The sequence below is a fragment of the Sinohyriopsis cumingii genome, chromosome 19 (genome assembly GCF_028554795.1).
Source record: "Sinohyriopsis cumingii isolate HCF-2022 chromosome 19, ASM2855479v2, whole genome shotgun sequence".
In the NCBI taxonomy this organism is placed as follows: Eukaryota; Metazoa; Mollusca; class Bivalvia; order Unionida; family Unionidae; genus Sinohyriopsis; species Sinohyriopsis cumingii.
In genome coordinates, this window is record NC_142979.1 from 24,160,273 (window position 1) to 24,182,599 (window position 22,327).

General features: G+C 35.7%; 2 protein-coding genes across 2 annotated transcripts in view; one reads left to right on the top strand and one right to left on the bottom strand.

The window, feature by feature from the left end:
- The window catches only part of LOC149775290 (serine/threonine-protein kinase Chk2-like), a 62,423-nt gene extending 43,180 nt beyond the window's left edge, over positions 1 to 19,243 (top strand). Inside the window, exons 14-15 of the mRNA XM_089944139.1 lie at positions 1,305 to 1,379; positions 7,855 to 19,243. Coding sequence (XP_089800265.1) covers positions 1,305 to 1,379; positions 7,855 to 7,953 — 174 coding nt within the window. The 3' untranslated portion in view covers positions 7,954 to 19,243. The remainder of the gene's footprint in view (positions 1 to 1,304; positions 1,380 to 7,854) is intronic.
- A 2,228-nt stretch (positions 19,244 to 21,471) lies between these two features.
- LOC149775291 (nonsense-mediated mRNA decay factor SMG9-like) overlaps positions 21,472 to 22,327 on the bottom strand; it is a 35,255-nt gene continuing 34,399 nt past the window's right edge. Inside the window, exon 12 of the mRNA XM_089942946.1 lies at positions 21,472 to 22,012. Within this exon, the coding sequence (XP_089799072.1) occupies positions 21,934 to 22,012 (79 nt within the window). The 3' untranslated portion in view covers positions 21,472 to 21,933. The remainder of the gene's footprint in view (positions 22,013 to 22,327) is intronic.

The following is a 22,327-nucleotide window of genomic DNA, read 5'->3' on the forward strand; positions in this document are numbered from 1 at the left end:
ATCATTTTATCTTTAAATTTCTACAGATGCATCATTGATCATTTTATCTTTAAATTTCCAGATGCATCATTGATCATTTTATCTTTAAATTTCTACAGATGCATCATTGATCATTTTATCTTTAAATTTCTACAGATGCATCATTGATCATTTTATCTTTAAATTTCTACAGATGCATCATGATCATTTTATCTTTAAATTTCCACAGATGCATCATTGATCATTTTATCTATAAATTTCCACAGATGCATCATTGATCATTTTATCCATAAATTTCCACAGATGCATCATTGATCATTTTATCTATAAATTTCCACAGATGCATCATTGATCATTTTATCTTTAAATTTCTACATATGCATCATTGATCATTTTATCTTTAAATTTCTACAGATGCATCATTGATCATTTTATCTTTAAATTTCCACAGATGCATCATTGATCATTTTATCTATAAATTTCCACAGATGCATCATTGATCATTTTATCTTTAAATTTCTACAGATGCATCATTGATCATTTTATCTTTAAATTTCTACAGATGCGTCATTGATCATTTTATCTTTAAATTTCTACAGATGCATCATGATCATTTTATCTTTAAATTTCCACAGATGCATCATTGATCATTTTATCTATAAATTTCCACAGATGCATCATTGATCATTTTATCCATAAATTTCCACAGATGCATCATTGATCATTTTATCTATAAATTTCCACAGATGCATCATTGATCATTTTATCTTTAAATTTCTACATATGCATCATTGATCATTTTATCTTTAAATTTCTACAGATGCATCATTGATCATTTTATCTTTAAATTTCCACAGATGCATCATTGATCATTTTATCTATAAATTTCTACAGATGCATCATTGATCATTTTATCTTTAAATTTCTACAGATGCATCATTGATCATTTTATCTTTAAATTTCTACAGATGCATCATTAATCATTTTATCTTTAAATTTCAACAGCTGCATCATTGATCATTTTATCTTTAAATTTCAACAGAAACACATATATTCATCACATTTTAAAATTTACTCAAAAACACAATTATTCATCACATCTTTAAATTTCCACAGAAGCATTATTGTTCAATGTATCTTTAAATTTCAATAGAAGTTTCATTGTTCATTGTCTGTTTTAATTTCAACAGAAGTATCATTGTTCATTGTGTCTTTAAATTTCCACAAGAACATCATTGCTTATTATATCCTAAAAAAATTAATGCATTATAGTAACCACAAAGAATAGTGAATTTACTTTTGATGAATTTTGTTTTTATTTGTAGGATGATGACATGAAAAGCAAAGCCAATGCTTTAATGTATCCCGACAAGGAGGGAATGGTTCCACCAAGTGCTGTGGTAATGTTTAGCTTTGCTTACTTGGCTTCTGAGTTCTAAAAACTTTTTTTCGAGCAGGAAACTCCAGTTCAGTATCAGAACCCCAAAATCAGCTTGTCATGTAAGTCTGGCAACCTGGTAGAGAGACTGAACAATTTCTTTTTTCTGTAACAGAAATGGAAAAGGTTTCTTGGGTATGTAGGCATTTGTTTTAAATTTGTGTTCAATATATCAGTTAGTATTATCGTGATTATTTTCAGTTATCGAACTGAAGAATTCAAAATATTTGGAATGATCGTGCAGTATTACGTCCGAAAAACTTGTTCATATTTTCCCAAACAAATGCAGTAACCTATAATTCCTTGACAAGTAGTATACATTCTTTTTTAAATTTGTCTAATATTTTTATCACTTTGCCTATTTATACTGCATGGTGCTATACAATATCGTTGATGCATGTTGTACTTTAGTTTCATACAATCATTCTCTCCGCTTACTCTTTTCTCCCCAAATAATATTGATGTTGTTTTAGTGGTAACCATGATGACCATACTTCCAGCAAGCCAAACATCTTTACTGGTATGACACATTCATCTGGCAAAGCAGACTTGCCATATGCCCTCAGTTTACCCACAGGGAAGTTATTGTGACTTACATACAGCTGTTGACATTGCATCATCTCGGGATGGTTTATCCAGATAAAGAAGTAGAACCAGAAAAGGATACAACACACAGTGACTGTAAAGACAGCCTCAGTCAGGTCCAGCCAGGGAGTGGACTGAGTCAAACTTAAAGGCTGCCATTGAAGAGATATAATGGGTGTTGTAGGTTTCAGAATACCCTCTACTCCACACTGCCATACATGACTTTAAGGCTTCAGTAGATATTCACAATGAGGAAGCAGACTTCATACTTCCACTTGCTTCCACAGTCAGTGAAGGCTTCAGTAGATATTCACAGTGAGGAAGCAGACTTCATACTTCCACTTGCTTCCACAGTCAGATAAGGCTTCAGTAGATATTCACAATGAGGAAGCAGACTTCGTACTTCCACTTGCTTCCACAGTCAGTGAAGGCTTCAGTAGATATTCACAATGAGGAAGCAGACTTCGTACTTCCACTTGCTTCCACAGTCAGTGAAGATTAAGGACATTAATGACTGTCTTGAAGAGTCTGTCATCTGTGGAAGGCTAAGACTTTCTTTTCTGAAAGCCAGGCACCAGCAATGTTCTCATTGTGCTGGTACAAAACACCTTAAAGCCTTCAATACTGACAGCTTGGCGGAGAACAAATATTTATTAGCTGTTCACATATCTGTCCCACATTTTATAAAATTGACAAGGTGTGTTTCATGGTACATGAAAGTTGGTTCAGAACATTGTCACCACATTTTTGATGTTGGATTTGGCCATGTTGGTGATTTTTTTGAATGATGGAATAATTACACAACCAACACCCCATTGAATTGTTAGCCTGAATTACTCGGGTCACAAACAAAGCAGTTCAACATCAAATAGTGAATGTTTTGACTGTGTCTGCCAGTCATCACCTGATTCATTGGGATGTGGGTTTTTGCTCCATATCTCTAAAGCCTCATCATCTCTGACTTCAAGGATGACTCCATTTGGTTTGCAACTGTTGTTTGGGGTTAAATATGGAAGAAGTTAAGAGGTCTACTGCTCAAGAACTAGCCCTCCAACTTCTGCCCCAACTGCACCCTCGTTTATTTTCCCTGCCACAATGGAGGGTCTTTAAGTAAACCAAACAAAAGGAATTATTTATGTTCTTAGTGCAGTTCATATCTCAGATCTCAGCCTTATGACAGCAGACAACAGCTGAACCAGTCTGTGAGGCACCCTTACAGTACAGGTTAGAAACAAAGTTTCTCAACCTCCAAGCCTCTTGTCTCCCACTGCCGACTTAACACTCCAACTGACCACAGACAGTCTTCTAGTGGACGCCAGACCCCTGCAATTCCAATCATTAGATCAGCCCATATCTGCAAACCAGATGTTGATCCATGTCATATCAGAGAGGCTTTGGATGTCATGTATCCAAACCCCATCTTTCTTTCTCTGTTTTACATGGGTGTGCCATCAGATCGGGGGAAGATGATATTCTTCAGCAGGAGACACAATCATTCATTACCACATAGGCAGTGGTGACCACTCCAGTGTCTTAAGCGGTTAAAGCGTCCACCTTGGATGCAGGAGGTAGCGGGTTTGAACCCTGTCCAAGTCATACCAAAGACTTATAAAAATGGTACTAACAGCTGCCTCGCTTTGTGCTCAGCATTAAGAGGTTAATGTTAGGACTAGTCGGCATGGTGTCAGGATAATGTGACTGGGTGGGACATCATGTTACATGTCTGCAGCATAATGCCCCAGTGCTTGATATCACTATAAACTGCCACACTGCAGATATCATCTCCAGGTTCTATTCATGGCTGTTTCTTTTTAAAAAGAAGGTCAATCACAGATCTGATCTCAGTGAATTCATTCTTCTGCCAAGGTTCAAAATGGAGATGGCAAGATCTATATGACTTTCCATCTGAAGGAATGAGTATGCCATTAGTCTTGATTACACTGATGCCTATTTTCATATCCCTGTTCACTCAGTATCATGAAAGTTTCTTCAGTTTGCTTACCACGACAAAGTTTACCAATTTCAAGTTCTTTCATTTGGTCTGAATATCAGTCCTTGGGTCTTTACAAAAATTATTGTGTCATCATCCTGTTCCAGTCAACATCCTCTACAGCAGTGGCAGCATAACTGGATGATCTTCTCCAAGAACACTTGGTAAGTTCTATTCTTCTCAAGGGTAGAAATTATCTTCAACCCTTTTGAATCATCTAGGTTTTTTTGTGAACTGGGAAAAGTGAGACCAACACCCATCTTAGTGTTTTGTTCACCTGGGTATGGAGTTTATTGTCTTGTATGTCTCCCTCATGTCCACATTATCTGGATCAACAAACACTTAGAGTCTGTTTCCAACATAACATGCATTTCAGTGAGAGAGTTCTTGCAGCCCCTTAAGTTATTCAGTGCAGTAGCAGATGTGATCCTGCTGTGTGTCTTGATGTGCATCCATTACATATGACTTTGCTGGTTCAGTGGTGTCCTTTTTACAGTCCACCGAAAGGACAGTATAAGATATGAAGTATGATCATTACTGTGTTATTATCACAAACATGGTTGGCTCATAACAGGAATTCCTATGGAGAAAGTCGAACTGGAAGTGATTGTTATGTACAGCTGCCAGTACATGCAGTTGTTGTGTCCACTTGTTGCCAGACTTTGATACAGTCAGTTGCAAATAGGTACCGGGTGAACTGAATTGTCACAACAACCCACATGAAATGAAGGCTATCATAAATGTGTTTCAGTTCTGGAAGGACAGACTGATTATGTCTGACAACTCCATGGTGGTGACTTACCGCCTTGGAAAAGGGTAGCATCCAATTGCCTTACCCATGTTTGGCTGTTTGTGCTGCTAGTTTCAGATCAGCCTTCAAATCAGTAATATTTCAGGCAGACTCATTGTCTTGGCTGATGTTTTCTCAAGAAAGGGTCAGGTTATTTATATGGAATAGTCCCTTCATACATTAGTTTTTGATCAGATGTATGTATTTTTGGGCATCTGATGATTGACCTTTTCGGGAGAATGTGGAACCTTGGTCTCTCTGGTTCCAGACACAAAGGCTTGGGTTGTGGATGCACTTTGAATCAGTTTGGAGGAGTTATGAGCCTTTGTCTATCCACCCATGATCATAGTACTAAAAACAATACAGAAAATACAGGGTCAGACGTGCAAGACAATTCTGATAAGCCCTCTGAGATGGGTTACGTCCTGGGTCAACAGTCTACTTGACCTAGCAATAGACTTACAATGAAGATTATGGCCAAACTTCATTCACACCTGGATCTTGTCAGGACAGCCTTGCAAAAGAAGAATTTAGACCTTCTATTTCAGAGAGAATCTCTAGACCAAGAAAGTCCTCCGCTCTAAAGCATATGAGGGAAAGTGGCATGTTTTCAGAGTCAGTAACATCGCCCCTTTGAATGCCTCAACTGATCAAATATTTTTATCCTCTCTTTGAGAAGAAAAGTTGGCACCCATTGCCAACAAAGGTTACTACTCCATGATACATGACACATTCAGGCATCAGGGCAGAAGAGATGTCAGTCATGATAAAGATCTATCAGACCAACTAGCCATTTTGATTTAAATAGACCAAAATTCTTTGTTTCCATAATTGAATCAGTCCTTTGTCTTAACATGGTTCAATGCAGATACGATTCAGTCATTAGCCCAACTTCACCGAAGCTGTTTTCTTAACAAAACCTGTTTCCTGATAGCTCTAGTTTTTGACTGAGTTACATACCGTTTCAGTTGACCTGAATTATCTTCATTTCAGAATAGATGTTTTGGTGATCCTTATGACACAACCGAGCCTTGTAGCCAAAGTGGACAGAGTCACCATACATTTCTTCTCATCTATATATGAGTTGAGAACAGTGGCCATACAAGATCCTCCTCTGCCCTCAAGTACTACTTGAAGCGCACAGAGACGAGTCATGGCAATAGCAAATGACTCATTTTCCCCATGAAAGCAGGATATTACCTCTCAAATCCTATCTTATCACTGAAATGGGTTGTATGCTTAGGGAACTCTTAAATAATAAATGATCAGAGATGCCTCTTGAGGATTTCCACTCATCAGATTTGAGTAATCTCTCCATGCCTCACGTTCATATGCGACGTTTTGATCATAGAAGCTGCTGGTTGACATGAAGAGTCAGCCTTCTTGGGTTTTTGCCTAAGGAATTTGGCTCAGCAGAGACAACGTAATCTGGTGGGTCCTTTGTCTGCAGGCCCAGTTAAACCAAGACAAACTCATAGCTTTGCTGGAGTCACCATTGAATTTTGAATGTAAGAGGATTTTAATAATCATCTTAACCAGATACAGTGGTCTTGGATCACATAACCACAGGCTGTGTTAGTTTAAGAAGAAGAGTGTGTTATCAATCACATAGGGAATTCACTCTTTTCTCCCCTAGAAGGATACCTGAGGTATATATAGAATGCTCACAATACCCTCCTTCTATTACTAATTCTGCTAATGTTAATGCAATCATGAAATATGTATCTCCAAGAATACATACCTAATCACATTCTATGCAAGCATCCTCATTAGTATTTCGCTCAGCTTGAAAACTAGTGATTAATGGTAAGGGGAGGTAATGGGCAAGAGTTATTACCCTTGTCTATATAATCTACAAAGAAGAAACACATTTTTGTCTTTTAGTTGGGCTGAATTTAGGAGGTTGCAGGCTTATATCCTGTTACGAATTAGGAATGAAATGAGGGAAATGTTCTAGCAGGTAAGATTGACTAACTTAAAATTAGAATATTTCAAAATAAAAATTCTGTGGCTATCAGAGAAAAAATTTAGAGCATCAGGTCACCCTGATTAATAGCTGAATTACCTATGTGTCAGTTTTATGTTTTTGTAGGTCTTACACCATGGTTTGGTTCACATTCTGCAGCATCATTGTGCTTAGCATAACAGGCTAATTTATTTCATGCAGTGGTGGTGTAGTCACTCCAGGTCTCTGCCCAGTTTGGTTATCCTTGTAACTTGCACTAGGGAAATGTTATGGTTGGCACATTGGTTCAGCTGATTGCTGTATCATATCAGTGTGAGGTTTATATACCTCCTAGCAACCAGCAGGGCAGCCATTTTGGCCATGTGACAAAAGCACAGCTGGTTGGTAGTAGGCAAACAACATATAACAAACTAAGTAATTGTGGCTGGTGCACATGGATTTAAAAATATCTTTTAATGCAGCCAGGATTCGATTGTTATTAATGATAAAGAAGAGGTGGCCAAATAAATTTGATTTTTTAATAATATGTATTCTGTTAGTGGCTTGTGCAGTGCTATTGTAGCGACAATGGAGTGACGTTTGTGGTAATTGACTTAGGTCTTGCAAAGTGAAGATGGTTATGGGAGGAGCTTAGCTTCTCCAAGAGAGACATGGGATCTTGACATCTAGGCTCTTGCAGCTGCATTAAAAGATAATGTTTCGACCAGAGTGCAGTAACCCAACAAAATCTGCGGAGTTGATTGTGTAGGTAAACTAGGAACTTAAGATTAAAAATGGAAAATGGAATCAAATGAATTGCATAACTTGCATGTAATGCCAAGATTTTCTTAGATTTTGCAGAAACTACTGTGTATAGTAGAGTTAAAAGCTCATCAGTAATTGCAGATTATATTGTGAGGAAAAAATATGTATTGATATCCTTCATGGTGAAAAGATGGCCTTAAAAGTAGTCTTTCATGAGGTAAAAAATCGCTAAAATTTTGGTGCCTGTTAAGGTGGCAGCTTGTCTTGGGGTGGCATCTGTTAAATATCAGGTATTGCTTTAATTAATGCCAAATACTTTCTAATTAGATGTGTTACATTTATGTTTTAAATTTTGCACACAGCCAAAGAAACGACCACTTGAAGAAAGTGAAGAACCTGGGTTAAAGAGGAAAGGATCATCTGACACAAACTCACCTGCACCATCGCCATCATCAGAGTAATGCCGCAGTCAGCTGTTCTTGTTCATCACAAACATGGTTGTGTTTTAGGATGTTTATATGTGTGTGTGTGTATATGTGTGCATATGGGTTTGCTGTAGGCAAGCATTTAGATGTGTTCATGTTTATGTGTGCACACATACACACTTAGGACCAGCTTTTTTATTGATTAACTTGTCCATTTTACAAAGCCACCATGGGTTTGTATGTCATGAAAGAATAAGTGTGAATGTACGAGACATTCAAGCAAGTCATGTATTTATTTATGTTTCCAATTACAAATATTTTCAACTGTAGTATGAAATGTTTTATTTTTCATATCACAGTTTTGTCTGTTATTGATTCATGAAGAAACCTATCACATTAGATTGTGCAGCTAAGAATGCAGCAGGAAAACAGTTTTATTGGTACAGTGCGAGTTGTTACAGTTTAAAGGAGCACAGAACAATGATTTTTGGTTTAGATGGATTTTTTTGCTCAAATCCAATAGCTTGCTGTCTGCTGTTTAAAAGAAATAGCTTGTGTTTCTAATAATAAGGCACTTGCTATATTTAGCTCTTCTAGCCTTTTGACTTGGAAAAGACAGACAAAATATATAAAAGGGACATAACTAAAATTTTAATCCTGATAGAAAATGATTAGTGAGAGTGGTTACCCCTCTTTATATAATTTAGACAGCTTCTACTTAAGCAGTTAATACAATACAGAATAATTTTGCATTATTTTATACAGTGGTATCTCACTTACGATGGCTTGTCTGAGTTGAGAAACCTCACTTTACGTTGACTTCTTTGAGTGGACTAAATAATAGGCAAGATTGCATTGTAAGTGAGACCATGTTATACAGTGATCACTCCCTTTAGGGTGGGTTCTTTGAGTGGAATGGGTTGGAAGTGAAACTGCATTGCAGGTGGCACCATATGATACTGAAGTAGTCTCACAGTGGTGTTCATATTATGACGTACTGGCAGGCAACTGAGTCATTCCCATGGGAGACATTATGATGAGATGGCAGGCAACTGACAGTCATTCCCATGAAGGACATTATGATAAGATGGCAGGTAAATGACGGTCATTAACATGAGGGATATTATAACGAGTGGCAAGCAACTGACGGTCATTTCCTTGAGGGACATCATGACAAGACAGGCAACTGACCATCATTCTCATGAGAGACATTATGATACGATGGCAGGCACCTGTCATTCCCATGGGGGACATTATGGCAAGATGGCAGGCAACTGGCAGCCATTCCCATAAGGGACATTATGATAAGATGAAGCAACTGACAGTCATTCCTATGAGTCATTCCCATGAGGGATATTATGACAAGATGGCATGCAACTTACCATCATTCCCATGGGGGACATTAGAACAAGATAGCAGGCAACTGACAGTCATTCCCATGGGAGACATTATGATGAGATGGCAGGCAACTGGCAGTTATTCCCATGGGGGAAATTATGATCAGATAGTAGGCAACTGAGAGTCATTCCCATGATGAAAATTATGACAAGATGGCAAGCAACTGATAGTCTTTCCCAGGAGGGGACATTATGACAGGATGGCAAGTAAATAACAGTCATTCCCATGAGGGACATTATGACAAGATGACAGGTAAATAAGTCATTCCCAAGAGGGGACATTATGACAAGATGACAGGTAAATAACAGTCATTCCCATGGGGGACATTATGACACAATGGCAGGTAAATAACAGTCATTCCCATGGGGGACATTATGACAAGATGACAGGTAAATAAGTCATTCCCAAGAGGGGACATTATGATAAGAGATCACTGTAAGGCATTCTTAAAAGTGCCTGTTGTATTAAAAATTCTAGAAGAGTTTTTGTTTCCTTCACATTCATAGGCTACATTTGATAATTAAAATGTACTACAAAATGAGAGATGGCACATGCATCTGTGTTAAATATATTTTGTAAATGGGCATTATTCCATCAAACAAAATTCTGATATTAAAAGCTGAGTATTTTAATACAACTGAGCTTGAGTGTGAGTTTTTATTTCCAGTTTCAGCCAATCTGATACATGTTTTCAAAAGTAATATTATTTGTGATTGGACAAAACATAATCTCAAACTCTAGATATATGATTTTTTTTCAGGCCTGGTCTGCTTGTGAATGATGATATCAGGGCCTTCACTGTTAGCTAAAATTTACAGCTGCATTTCATTAATATGATGCATATTGTTCCTCATCAGATACATGCTATAATATGAGCCTGATCATTTGATTAAACAAGTAAAAAGCAATAGATTTTTAGGTAGGCTTAAGTATATTCACAAGTACACAATGAGTTTAGAGCAGGTTTTATACCATAATGAAATGTACAAAATTCTTTTTGACCTTAAAGATAATGAGAAGATCACTACAGTTGGTAAATATCCTTGTACTGTCATTTTTCCAAATTAATTAATAAACTATTTTATTTAGAGTAATGAATACAGCAGACCGATAAAATGATTTGTTGCAGTACAAGTCACATGGGTCACTTTTGCACATTTACTCATTTTAAATTAAATATAAATTGTTCTTTTAAAATGGAACACTAATTTTCTTTAACCGCAGTCTGTTCAATCCTGATTATTGAATGCTCTGTACTTTAACTGTCACCAAGAATCTTCCAGACAAAAATTATCTATCACTATGGACTTTTACAATGGTGGCCATGTACTAAACTTGGGTCAAAATGAGAGCATATCGATTGGAACTGTCACAATCGAGGGTAGTAAGAATTTATCAATATGCGTAGCTTTTATTGTGACATCACAGTGCACATTATTCAATCCGGATTGTACTGGATCACACCTTTAGGTTCATTTCGTCCAAAAATATCTACATACTTTAACATTGATTTTGCCAAATGCACCTCACAGGGTGTCTAAATAATGACCTTCCAAAGGAATATGAATGTACATGAATCCAAATGAAGTGAACACTTGCCACTTAAAGGTATGTAGAATCAAATTCTAAAAAATGAAACCTATTACTGAAATAGTTGGTGTTTAATGCCTGCATGACCCGTGTGACTTGTACTATCGGGAGACATGGTGGCTTTCAGGTTAGCATGCAGACTTGCAACCAAAAGGGTGCTGGTTTAAATCCTATCATTGGACCTGCTTGGGTCAGCTACCATGATATGTCAAAAGTATCATAATTAAGGAAACAATTTATTTTACCAGCCATTATATTGGAAAATACTTTCATTGATGGTTTGCACAATCCGTTTCTAAATTAAACTTACTTTTGATTAAAACAAATGCCAATATAAGCTCATCTTTAGTATGTCAAGAAATTTTATTTTATCTTTATTAAACACAATTCAAGTCAAACAGGTTATTGCACAGCCTACCTAGAAATGGTCTAAAGTAAGAAAAGCTTTCTGGCTAAGATGTCTTATGAACCAAAACCCAAAAATTCCACCCAACAAAATCAGATTCGGGCAGTTTGTGCATTCACCTATTAATCTGATTAATTTTCAGAATTTTCTGCCGACTGAGTGAAATTCAGATATTTCAACCCGAATTCATTATTCTGTTGTTGTTTTGGAGTTTAATATCTATTCTCAGCACAAGATGGGCTATATATGGCAGCCAGTATAACTAGTGGAAGAAGAACCCAGAGAACCACTGATCCACAGAAACCTACTGGCAGCTCTCAAACATACTTCTAAGTGAATGTTTTATCCCTGCAATATCTGTGTAGAGGGTGTTTAGTGTTACCTGTGCCTCTTCCCTGGTCATATAATGTGTATCACAAATTTTGTTTCTGCTCTAACTTTTGAAGGATTTAATGGATTGAAATCAAATTTGGCATGACCCATTTAATTAAGAAGACCCAGTTTGGCTTAGAATTTTACCTTTTTCCTGACAAATTTAATGATTTGTTGCCCCTGTTTGAATAGGAACATGGTCATACAAAAAGAATTGAACTGAAATTTGATATGAGGCTTACATTAAAAATAACTTGGTCAGGTTAAATTCTGACTTATTTCCAGCAAATTGTTATGGACATTTTTTGGCCCTGTTTGACTAGAGAGGTTTGCCTTTCACTTTCTGCTCAGTGACTTTTGAAGGATTTCAGGGATCTCACATCATTTAGTTAAGAAGACGTAGGTCAAGTGTTATTTTCAATGTTTTTAACTTGGTTGTTGTTGTTTTGGGGCTTAACGCCATTTTTCAGCACACGATAGGCTATACATGGCGGCCAGTATTAATGGTGGAGGAAGAACCCGGGAAAACCCCGGAAAGAACCACCGACCCACGAGGAGCTACTGGCAAGCTTTCTCACATACCCACATTGGCTGAATCCTAGACTCGAACCGCCGCAGACAGAGGTGAGATGGCAGTGATCCGTAACGGAGAGCGCTTTAGACCACTCGGCCACTCGGGGCCCCGTTTTTAACTTGGACAGTTTTATGGCATTATGGCCCCTGTTGGACTTTATTTGTGGAGGCTGGGAGGGGCATCTATGAAAAAAAAAAGGACACATTTCTGGTCTTAATACAAGGAACATTCAACAGTGCAACAAATTTTGAACTACACATTTTAACTGCTAAATGTGAAAAAATTCTATAATGACTAATCTAAAATGTATCTCCCTACCTTTGCACTATTTTGTTCTTGTAGATAGAATTTAAATTCAACAATAAAAAGTGAGTGTGTTTTTGAAAGTAAGAATCAGACCTCAAAATATCATGAATGAAAGGTCAGAGTGACTTGGCAGAGCCATACAGGACACTTGATCAAAGCTGCCATCTCCCAGTAGATTTCAGAGATAATGGTTTGGACATGAAAGCAAAATGTATTGAAAAGCATATCATTTTTTGCATGCAGTCATAAAATAATGGGACAGTTTCATTTAAGTTATGTAATAATAAGAAAATATCAATCATACTAAAAATATCGGAATCTGATGAACTGCAGCATGGAATTAAAAGACTGCATAACCTTGTAAGATCAGAAGAGCAAACTTTGCATAAATCACCCATGATACTGTGTATATATCCCTATTGATTGAATGGTGTAAATTATGTTTTTAGATAGCCCTGTCCCGTCAATCATGAATATTTAAATTTATGAAATTGAAATACAGAATTGGTATACCAAAATGTAAGAGGCACCAACACAAACAAGGAATTGTAAAGCCCAAATTGTTTCCATTTATTAAAATACAACAAAACTGTCTTGAAAATGTTTGTTATTGCTACTAATTCTGTGCAAAATCAGCATGGGATTTTCACCAAAAGATTCCTTACTTTGTCTAGTTGGACTTGACTGAAAATGGTGCTACCTCTGCAGTGACCACCTGGAAAATTTTGTTATTGGAACTCCTCCAGGAGGAATGGTTATATAGACATGGGGTTTATGCATGGCACTGATCTGACATAGACTATAGCCACAAAAGCAACTCTCTTGTTAATGGAAAGTCATATCGATATGGGTTTTCACCAAGAGACTTCTTATGATAGCTAGCTGGTCATAAATGAAAACTGCATCTATCTGACCTCCAGTATGGGTGCCATAATGATCATATCGTAGGGTTACCAGATTTGAACTTTGAAAAAATGAGGATGCTCTTGAGAGTGGGTGTATCTTGATCATTATCTGTATAGAGATTTAAGGACTGAAAAGGAGAACATCTCGGGGGGAAAAAAAGAGAATGTATGGCAACCCTATGTATTGGCAGGAGTTTTTTGCCAAATAACTTCTTGTGGTACTGAGCTGGTCATGAGTAAAAGTGATGCTTATCTGGCATAATATGGCCATCTTGCTATCACTACTTCTCCTGAGCATGTCGACATGGTATTTTCACCAAAAGACCTAAATAAAAAATGGTGCTGATTATAGCCAATATGATTACAACAGTTCCCAGTTTCTGAAAGGCTTGTTATTACCCATTAAACAGATAGTTGAAATTATTTTTTAGCCAGTTGAGTGTCTATCCCATATTTGAATTTTTGTTGTTTTCAAAATATTCATTTTGTTTGATACTTAGTGTTATGAATTGGGGTAAGGTGTCCTATTGTTTCTATGGAATGATCATAGTTTTTTGTGTTTCTAAATTTACGGCTTGTAGTGACCACAAAATCTACAAAATTTGGTACCCTGTGAAAAATACCCGATTCATAGATTGAAAAGAAAAAAATGAATTGTGAAATTCAGTTTAATTTAGAAGATAAATGCTTCTTTACTGGGTTCCATTTCTTACATTTTCAGTTAGCCAAGTCTCATATTGGCCAATGAAAAGATAAGTGGCACTTGTGGATTGTAACAGTTATATGTACATAATTTTCAAGGTCAGAAGGGTATGTTCTTAAAATGAGGGAATCCAGGGATCAAGTTTGATATTGCAAGAGAGAGAGAGTTTGTTAAGCATCTTCCTGGACTTGTATGGTCACCTTTTAAAGTAATCCTGGATGTTTTAATGAACTAGTTACAAGTCATTGAGATTTAGCTATGTTTAAATTGTAACTCACACACAACATGCAGACCAGGGTAAAAAAAAATAATGATTCTTTTAGTTATTCCAGTTTATTTATTGTTTTATCAGCATTTCATTTTAATTCAAGATTTTTGGAGGTATCTTTATGCCTGCTCAATTTTACTTATTCTATTTTAATTTTTTACTGGCTTTTACCCCTTTTTAATATTGACAACATTTAACAGCTAGTTATATTCAGTCAATAGTGAAATCTTTGTATCTTTTGATTTCACATTTTATACAATTAGGAAATGATATATTTACTGTATTTGCTTGAGTGATGAGTGTATAACAAGCATTTCTGTATGCTAAATTGGATGCTAAACAAGGCACTCTGCTTAAACTGTATCAATATTGACATAAAAATGTCAACACAGTAAACAAATCTAAAATGTAAATATTTTAATGAAGCTATTTTTTGCAAGCATTTACTTTATGCTTTTGACAAGGCATGAACACGATGTTGAATAAGCAGTTACTATCTCAAAGTCTATGTCAAACAGATTATATATTTTTTCATGGATCTGTCCAAAAAAATGTAAAAGCAACCTTTGGTTTCTTAAGTATAGACAGACTTTTTCAGTTATCACCCTTTGAATCGATTGAGTCTGCTTGGAGCACCACTGCTGCATCTGCCATTACATTACTGTGAAGCACTGTAAAACGAAATGTCTGACGTATGATGTTTAATGCCTGATGTATTTTGCAATATAAATGAATGGACTGACGACATGAGTGGCCACGTCATGTACATAAGCAGTAGATGGGAAAGAAATGAAGAACTTTAAAAGCTTACAAAGTTATAACTACCTCCAGAGTGGAAATGTGGATGCAATTTTGTACAATACATTAAACTTTGAGCATAAAATTATCATGAAAGGAGAAATATTCATCGCAGTCAGTAAATAAAGTAAATGAAGCTGACGTTATTTGTACCATGGAGGGGGTTGTTGAGAATGGGTGGTGTACATGTATGGCAGGGAAAGGACACGTGCATTCATGTCACTGATTTGTTGTGGAAAATTGAACATGCTGTGAGAAATAATTTTACTGGGGTCATTTGTACTGATAAGACAGCTAAGTGAAGCAGAGGTACGAAGAGAAATGTTGAGCCGAAACCCCTTGCAAATATTAAATTTTTTTTAAAAATTGTTGACAGTCCTATTAAAGATGACAGAAAAGTAGTGCCTATTGCCCGAAACACACCATTTTATTTGACAAAGGCAGAGTTTAAAACCGCTGTTGACAATTCACCACATAAAGCTTTACTTCAAATTAATGGAACAGCAATGAACAAAAGTTTCACAAGTGAACCTTTAAACCGTAAATCATAGCAGTCATCAAAGCTTATCGTTTTTGTTGGAAACGTTTAACATTTTTTCACAAGTATATATGCCTGGATGCAGATCACATTAATAAACTGCAAAATGAAACTGTCAGTCAGTATTAATGTCCTTTGTGGAGAGACTCTTGAAAATTGAGAATTACAGCTAGCAGTGCACACAAAGTACCCATTAAAGAGACAGCTGATTGCATCAACTTCACAAGGGATCATTTACCTTCAAAATTTATTGGCAGCAAAATTACAAACATGGGCAGGACAGTGTGGTTAAAGCAAAACAATTGTTAAATTTAAATGGATATAATGTAAGTGACTATGGACTGTACATGTCAGTGGAGGAGAAATGGTTTTGTACAAGTCCTGGTGCGATTTTAAATTGACATACTCATGGTTCCCATGCTTTTTCTAAAGATAAATTTCCAGGTCATTTCCAGGATGAAATAACAAATTTCAAGGTTCACATCTGACCATTACTGAATGAAATTAAAGAACATTTTAGATTATAAAACATGCATTTTCTAAATCTAAAAATGGTTCTCTTTCAAGGCTCTCCAAAACATCTAAGCCTGACAAGAATGAGCACGTACAAAACCACAAAATGTATCTCATGAAACAAGTTTGATTATATTCCTTTAAATCTGACATGTAAAGTCATTTAAATGTACAAAATAAAAATTCTAACTTTATTTTGCTGACCTGCATTATGTTGCTAAGTGGGAACAACATAATGAAAATAAATTAGTGTTGTTTCCTTTCAAACCTTTACTTCTAAAGAATTCTATAGCAATATATATATATATATATATATATATATATATGTATATGTGTGTGTGTGTGCATCTTATAGAAAGTAAACATTTCCTATTACAGTATTTAAAAAGCAATAAATGCAAATAATTAGAATCTTGTCTTGTAACAAAGAAAGTTTAACCCTGAATTTATATGTGCCAGTAAAATCCCAAACAAGATTTTTCAAACAACCTAATCTCCTCAAGACAATCTGGTTAAAAATCCATCATTTTAAAAACATTTTCAAAAGGGTTGATTTAAATTTTGACAAAAGACCTTCAAAATTATATACTGTTGTATAAATAAGGACTGAATTTTCTGAAAATCAACTTGTCTTCTTGTAATTTGTTAAACTAGTCCCCAAACCTGGACTGATACAGGGGCTCAAAAAGTTTTATAATATATAATACAAGGGACAACAATTTCTCATTTCAGCTGTGACATTCAACCATTAAAAATAATAGCAGTCACTTTTCTAATCCGGGTTTCCTTCGAATATTCCCCCCCATTTTTCATATTTGGACATTTAGGTTGGGGTGTGGGGTCATTGCAATTGCATATCGAAAATTTGGAATTTCCTGCCACCGTGTTGTAGCAACATATGCTAGTCGCTTACCAGTGAGCCTAGAAAATTTAAACTTGTGTTATATCGACTCATACCTGCATGAAATCAATAGGAAAATGATTTATTTTCTCAGAAATGGCAATTATTACGTCTTTATTCTACTGACAGACTAGATGAAACTATGACAGTGATGAAACCTGACCCGGTACTCACCAGTTGCATTACTAGTGACTTTACAAATCTCAGGCGACATCGGAAGTCCATTAGTCACGTGATATCAACAAAAAAATTCCATTTTAATGTTTTTTAGAAAAATTCAATTATATTAAATGTAAGTCAGATACAGTGCACCCTCTGAATATTCTGGTTAGAAGTTGGTAAATTTAACTCAAGATCAGTTTAATTACGACTGTTACGCGATTGTTTTGGGCGTCAAGTGGTGGCAGAAAATTCCTGAGTTTTTCTCGACTTTTTCATCAAGATTTGCGAAATTCCAGAACTTTTCGTGGTCGGGAAAAAATTATCATTTCTCGCGACTTTTTCTCGATTTCCTAGTAGCATGGGAACCATGTATACTCTTCTAAAACTTAAAAGTCCATTTCCTAATCCTAAATAGACAGTGTTAAAGCAACTCTTGGCTAGTTGCAAATATGATGTAAAGGCTGAAAATGGAAATGTAAAAAAGTTAAAGGAGGCAGAGGGTTCTATTTACAAGTTCAATTAACCATGTTTTGCACAGGGTTGAGAAAGTGAAAACTTTTTATTTTGCATAATGAAGATGACCACAAGTTTGTAGATGTTCAGTATGATGATCACTTTGTGAAAAATCAGATATTGCGCCTTCATGAATTTTATTACAAGAAGATGATGAAGTAAACACGAACATTCACTGTGGATTTATTGGCATGTTTCACCTAAGGATTCTTTCTTTATATTTATTTTTCTTGAGTTGTTCGTACATCCATTGACTGTACAGGAAGTTCCACTACCTGTTTTATACTTTGCTTTTATATCCATCATAAAAACATAATGTACAATCAAGAAACAGTAAATGTAAACACAAAGCAGACAAAGCAGCTGATGCTGCAACAGACGAATTTGCAATAGTGTAATGGCTGATGTTCCAAGTGACAGAGAATGGCAGTGCCCATGAAAATTAGCTCAGTTCCAGATAAACCTGTCTATAATGCATGTATTTGTGTTTTCAAGTTTGGTTGTTTAAAATGCTAAAAGACAATAAATGCAGCTGTGCTGCAATGTATAATAAATTTTTAACTAAACTCAGCTGTACTGTAGTGCATTTTAAATGTGCATAAGACAGTTTCAGTGTATATTATAATTGGAAACCCCTACAAACACAGCTGTGCTGCAGTGTATTTTTTAAATTTATATTAATGTTTTGCATGCAATTTTATAATGTTTGTCGATTTTTAATTATGCAACAGAGACAGTATTTTATTTATGTACTGGTAGAAAAGCATAACAGGTTCTAACCATGTTGGTGTGTAGACTTGGGACATAGCTGTTACTTTGATGTCGGTGTGCATATCTATCCACCTGTCCAAACCCTTGATTAAGCTGTTGGGGTTCTTTTTTCTTTTTTTACTTTGTACTGAGAGGTTGGCTAAACAGCAAGGGAGATGTTTGTTTGTACATTAGTTTGAGTTATCTTACATGCATTGTTGATTTGTATTTTTTGATAATGCAGTTGCAGAGTGATGGATACATAATGTACAACTCTTTATTTTTGTTGAGATAGTTTTTTTGTAAGTTAATGCTCTAGTTTCATCATCTAAGAAAATGAAAATGTGATGGCTTTTTTTGTGCTATCAGGATTTCTTTGATCTGTAACTTTAAATCAGAAATTTCTTTCTCCATGAAATCCAAATACCACCTGGTATTTGTTACTATTAACACGACTATAAGAAAATTCTGAATTGCATTTTATCATTACATTTTGGGGTTTTTTTGTTGTAAATATTTACTTGCTAGAAATAGTTTTAATTCTATCTGAAATGATGAAATTTGTACATGAAGAATGACAAAAAGGCAAAGTTTGTCAAAAGAAATAAAAATAAATCTTTTTAGACTTCCTTGTTTGTTCAGGTTTTGTGTGTTTACTTACAAGCATAACAGACACCAAGGTACTTTCTTAAAACTTTGTCGTCACTGTTTGTGGCTGTTGATGTCAGTGTTTAGCTTCGGTATTTGTGACATATTTTGTTTAAGACTGGGTTTTTATTTCATGGATTGTGCTTGTCAGGAGTGACAAAAGGTGCTATCTAGAAATACATCATGAAATAATGTATGCACTGAATGATTATACAAACAGAAAGTGAAATTCAACTAACAGAGTCAATTGAACAAACATAAAATAATGGACAGACTAAATTCTCTTCTTTGTGAAATGGAATTATTTCATTCTACCTTCTTTTCAGAAAACAATTAAAATTCAGCAACATGGTCAACTTCATTTCCAAACTAGTAATAAATAACTAGTGACAATTAGATTTGATTTTCATTGTAGCACAGATACCCTTCAAAAACCAAAAAAAAATCTACACAGTTATCTTTGATAATTGTGATTAAGTCACATACATAGTTGGGTAACTTTCAAAGACATCTCTCCATTCAGATGTTATGAATTATATGATTTTAACTTTTCCATTTTTGCTCTGGATGTTGCTAATATGATGCACAGGAGTTTTTGCCCACTTGATATGTAATACAATTACTGCATGTTCTCAGAGATGCGATTTGCACAATTCCCTTTCAAGAATGTGGGCATATAGCATTACCCTTGTTGGTCAAACTTGGCTCAAGTTTTGAGTTTAGCTCCTTATTTTGTTTTTCCCAGAATCATTCCTTTGCCTGTAGATGTGTCTTTGTGAGACCAATCTTATTATAACCAAAATCGGGTCACTATGACCTCCATCCAATAGATTAATGCTGCTTTTAAGATGAATTTCAAATGCTGGGCATGGGATAAGTTACATACCTTTGTTGTATAGATTCTTCTCTCTCTAATCACTATAGCTTGATCAATATTCATATTTTAAACTCAGTATTTAAGTATTTCTCATAGGAAAACTGCTCATTTATACCAAAAGGAGGACTTACTGATTACATTTCACACTCGGGTGAAATCATATCATCCTTATACAAGTTCAATTTCTCCTACTGGCTGCATAAACAAAGATACTTACAAATCTGCTGGATGGTGAGTGACATGCAGAGATGCAAGGCTGCACAAGTGTATGAATTTTTGCACTTGGAGAGCAGTGATGTATGAGAACTCCTGCAAATTAGTACACACATAAAAATCTACTTTGTGCAGTATGCAATTTTTATTTAACTAAGGGGCTTGTCAGCTGGGTACTTTAACTTGACATAAATGGCTGGCTTACTAAATTTGATTGGCACATTGGGCACTGGAACAAGCATTCTGTCATAGTTTTAACCGTACATTCATCAAGGAAGTTTAATAAATGCATGTTTAAAATACAGGCTACCTAAAAAAGGCCAACTCCCAACATGGTTCATTTTAGACATGGATTTCATTTCACAAATACTGGCTGATGATAGCTATGATGACAATGATTTTTAAATTTTTGAAGTAAATATTATTGGAGCTGGAAAAATGTTACTAGAAATACCATTGAGTGATTTTGAACCTGAAAATGATGCTGAAAGTGAGTCCGATTTAGGGGCTCACATTCTTAATGACAATTTACCTATATAATACATGTATGATTTATAGAGACGAGTGGGTGTGATATGGATATTCAATGTAGCTTTAAAAAATTTCAATCATATTGCTATGATGTCTGCAGTGTGAGTTTATAGTGATGTCTAGCACTGGGACACCATGCCACAGACATGTTGCATGATGTCCCATCCAGTCACTTTATCCTGACACCAGTCTGACCAGTCCCAAAACCAACCCCTTAATGCTGAGCGCCAAGAGAGGCAGCTGTTAGTACCATATTTACAAGTCTTTGGTATGACTTGGCCAGGGTTCAAACCTGCGACCTCCCACATCTGAGGTGGATGCTCTAACCACTTAGGCCACCGAAGCGGTCTGATTTATAGGTACAATGAAAGCAATAATGTGAGCCCCATGTGGTCTGATGTACATGCAGGATAAACACAGAAGGCATGCCAGTCAATCCCACAGTCAGTGGTGTTTTGAAATTAAATGTAGAGTTGAGTCAGAATACCAAGCCTAATTAAAATACAAGCAATTTGAAAGCACTCGGCCTAAACCGACTTCATATATGTAAGAAGTTTTCAACCATGAAAAGAAAAACAACTACAGAAATGAAGGCCAGTGATGTTTATTTTTCAATTACCTTGTAAAACAATTATGTTCATTTGAAAATCAAGTCCATACGAAGTTGATTTGCTTGAAATACTTCATATTCTACACCTAATCTGCTGTAAGAAAAATATTTTTTGTTTTTTCTCAGCACTAACAATTGATATTTACCTCACAGCTTGGCTGATTGCTCTATTATCAGTGAGAACTGAGATGTTCTGTAAAATTTTTAACATGTTGGAGCTATCAATTTTTTTTGTATAACAACAGTTCGGTCAACTGTTCTCTCTGATGTAACAAAAGCTTCTTGTGATACTATGCAATTTTCAAGCCAGGGAAGTTACACTGCCTTCCATAACATTTGACCACATCACCAATCTATGCAAAGACCCGATGGAGCTCTTTCATGACTTGACCACTGCTGAATTACTGTGTCCTCCAAAGAAGGCTGATCAGAGCTCAAGTTCAGGAGAGCAGACGATTGTACTCAGATATAAGTTGGGATTTCTTGACTGCATCCCAAGTCCTTGCTGCATAGTGAAACCTACAGAAGAGAAATAATAATAAATATTGCAACTTCAATAGCTTGCATAAAAAAATCTGCATACTGTTGTACAACAAATTCCAACCCCTTTACAAACTGAAACAAATTTCCTACACCCACACAACCATATCCCAACATAGTGACCTAATAATCATGATAGAAATCTGTTGCATCTTCCAGCCATAATTGCATTTATGAAGTTTGGTCAATAAGTATTTGAATATTCCATTGTAATTTAAGTTTTAGTACATCTGACCTTTGATTTCCTCCCAGAAACACTGGGGGCTAAAGCTAAGTAAAATAACATCTCACAGA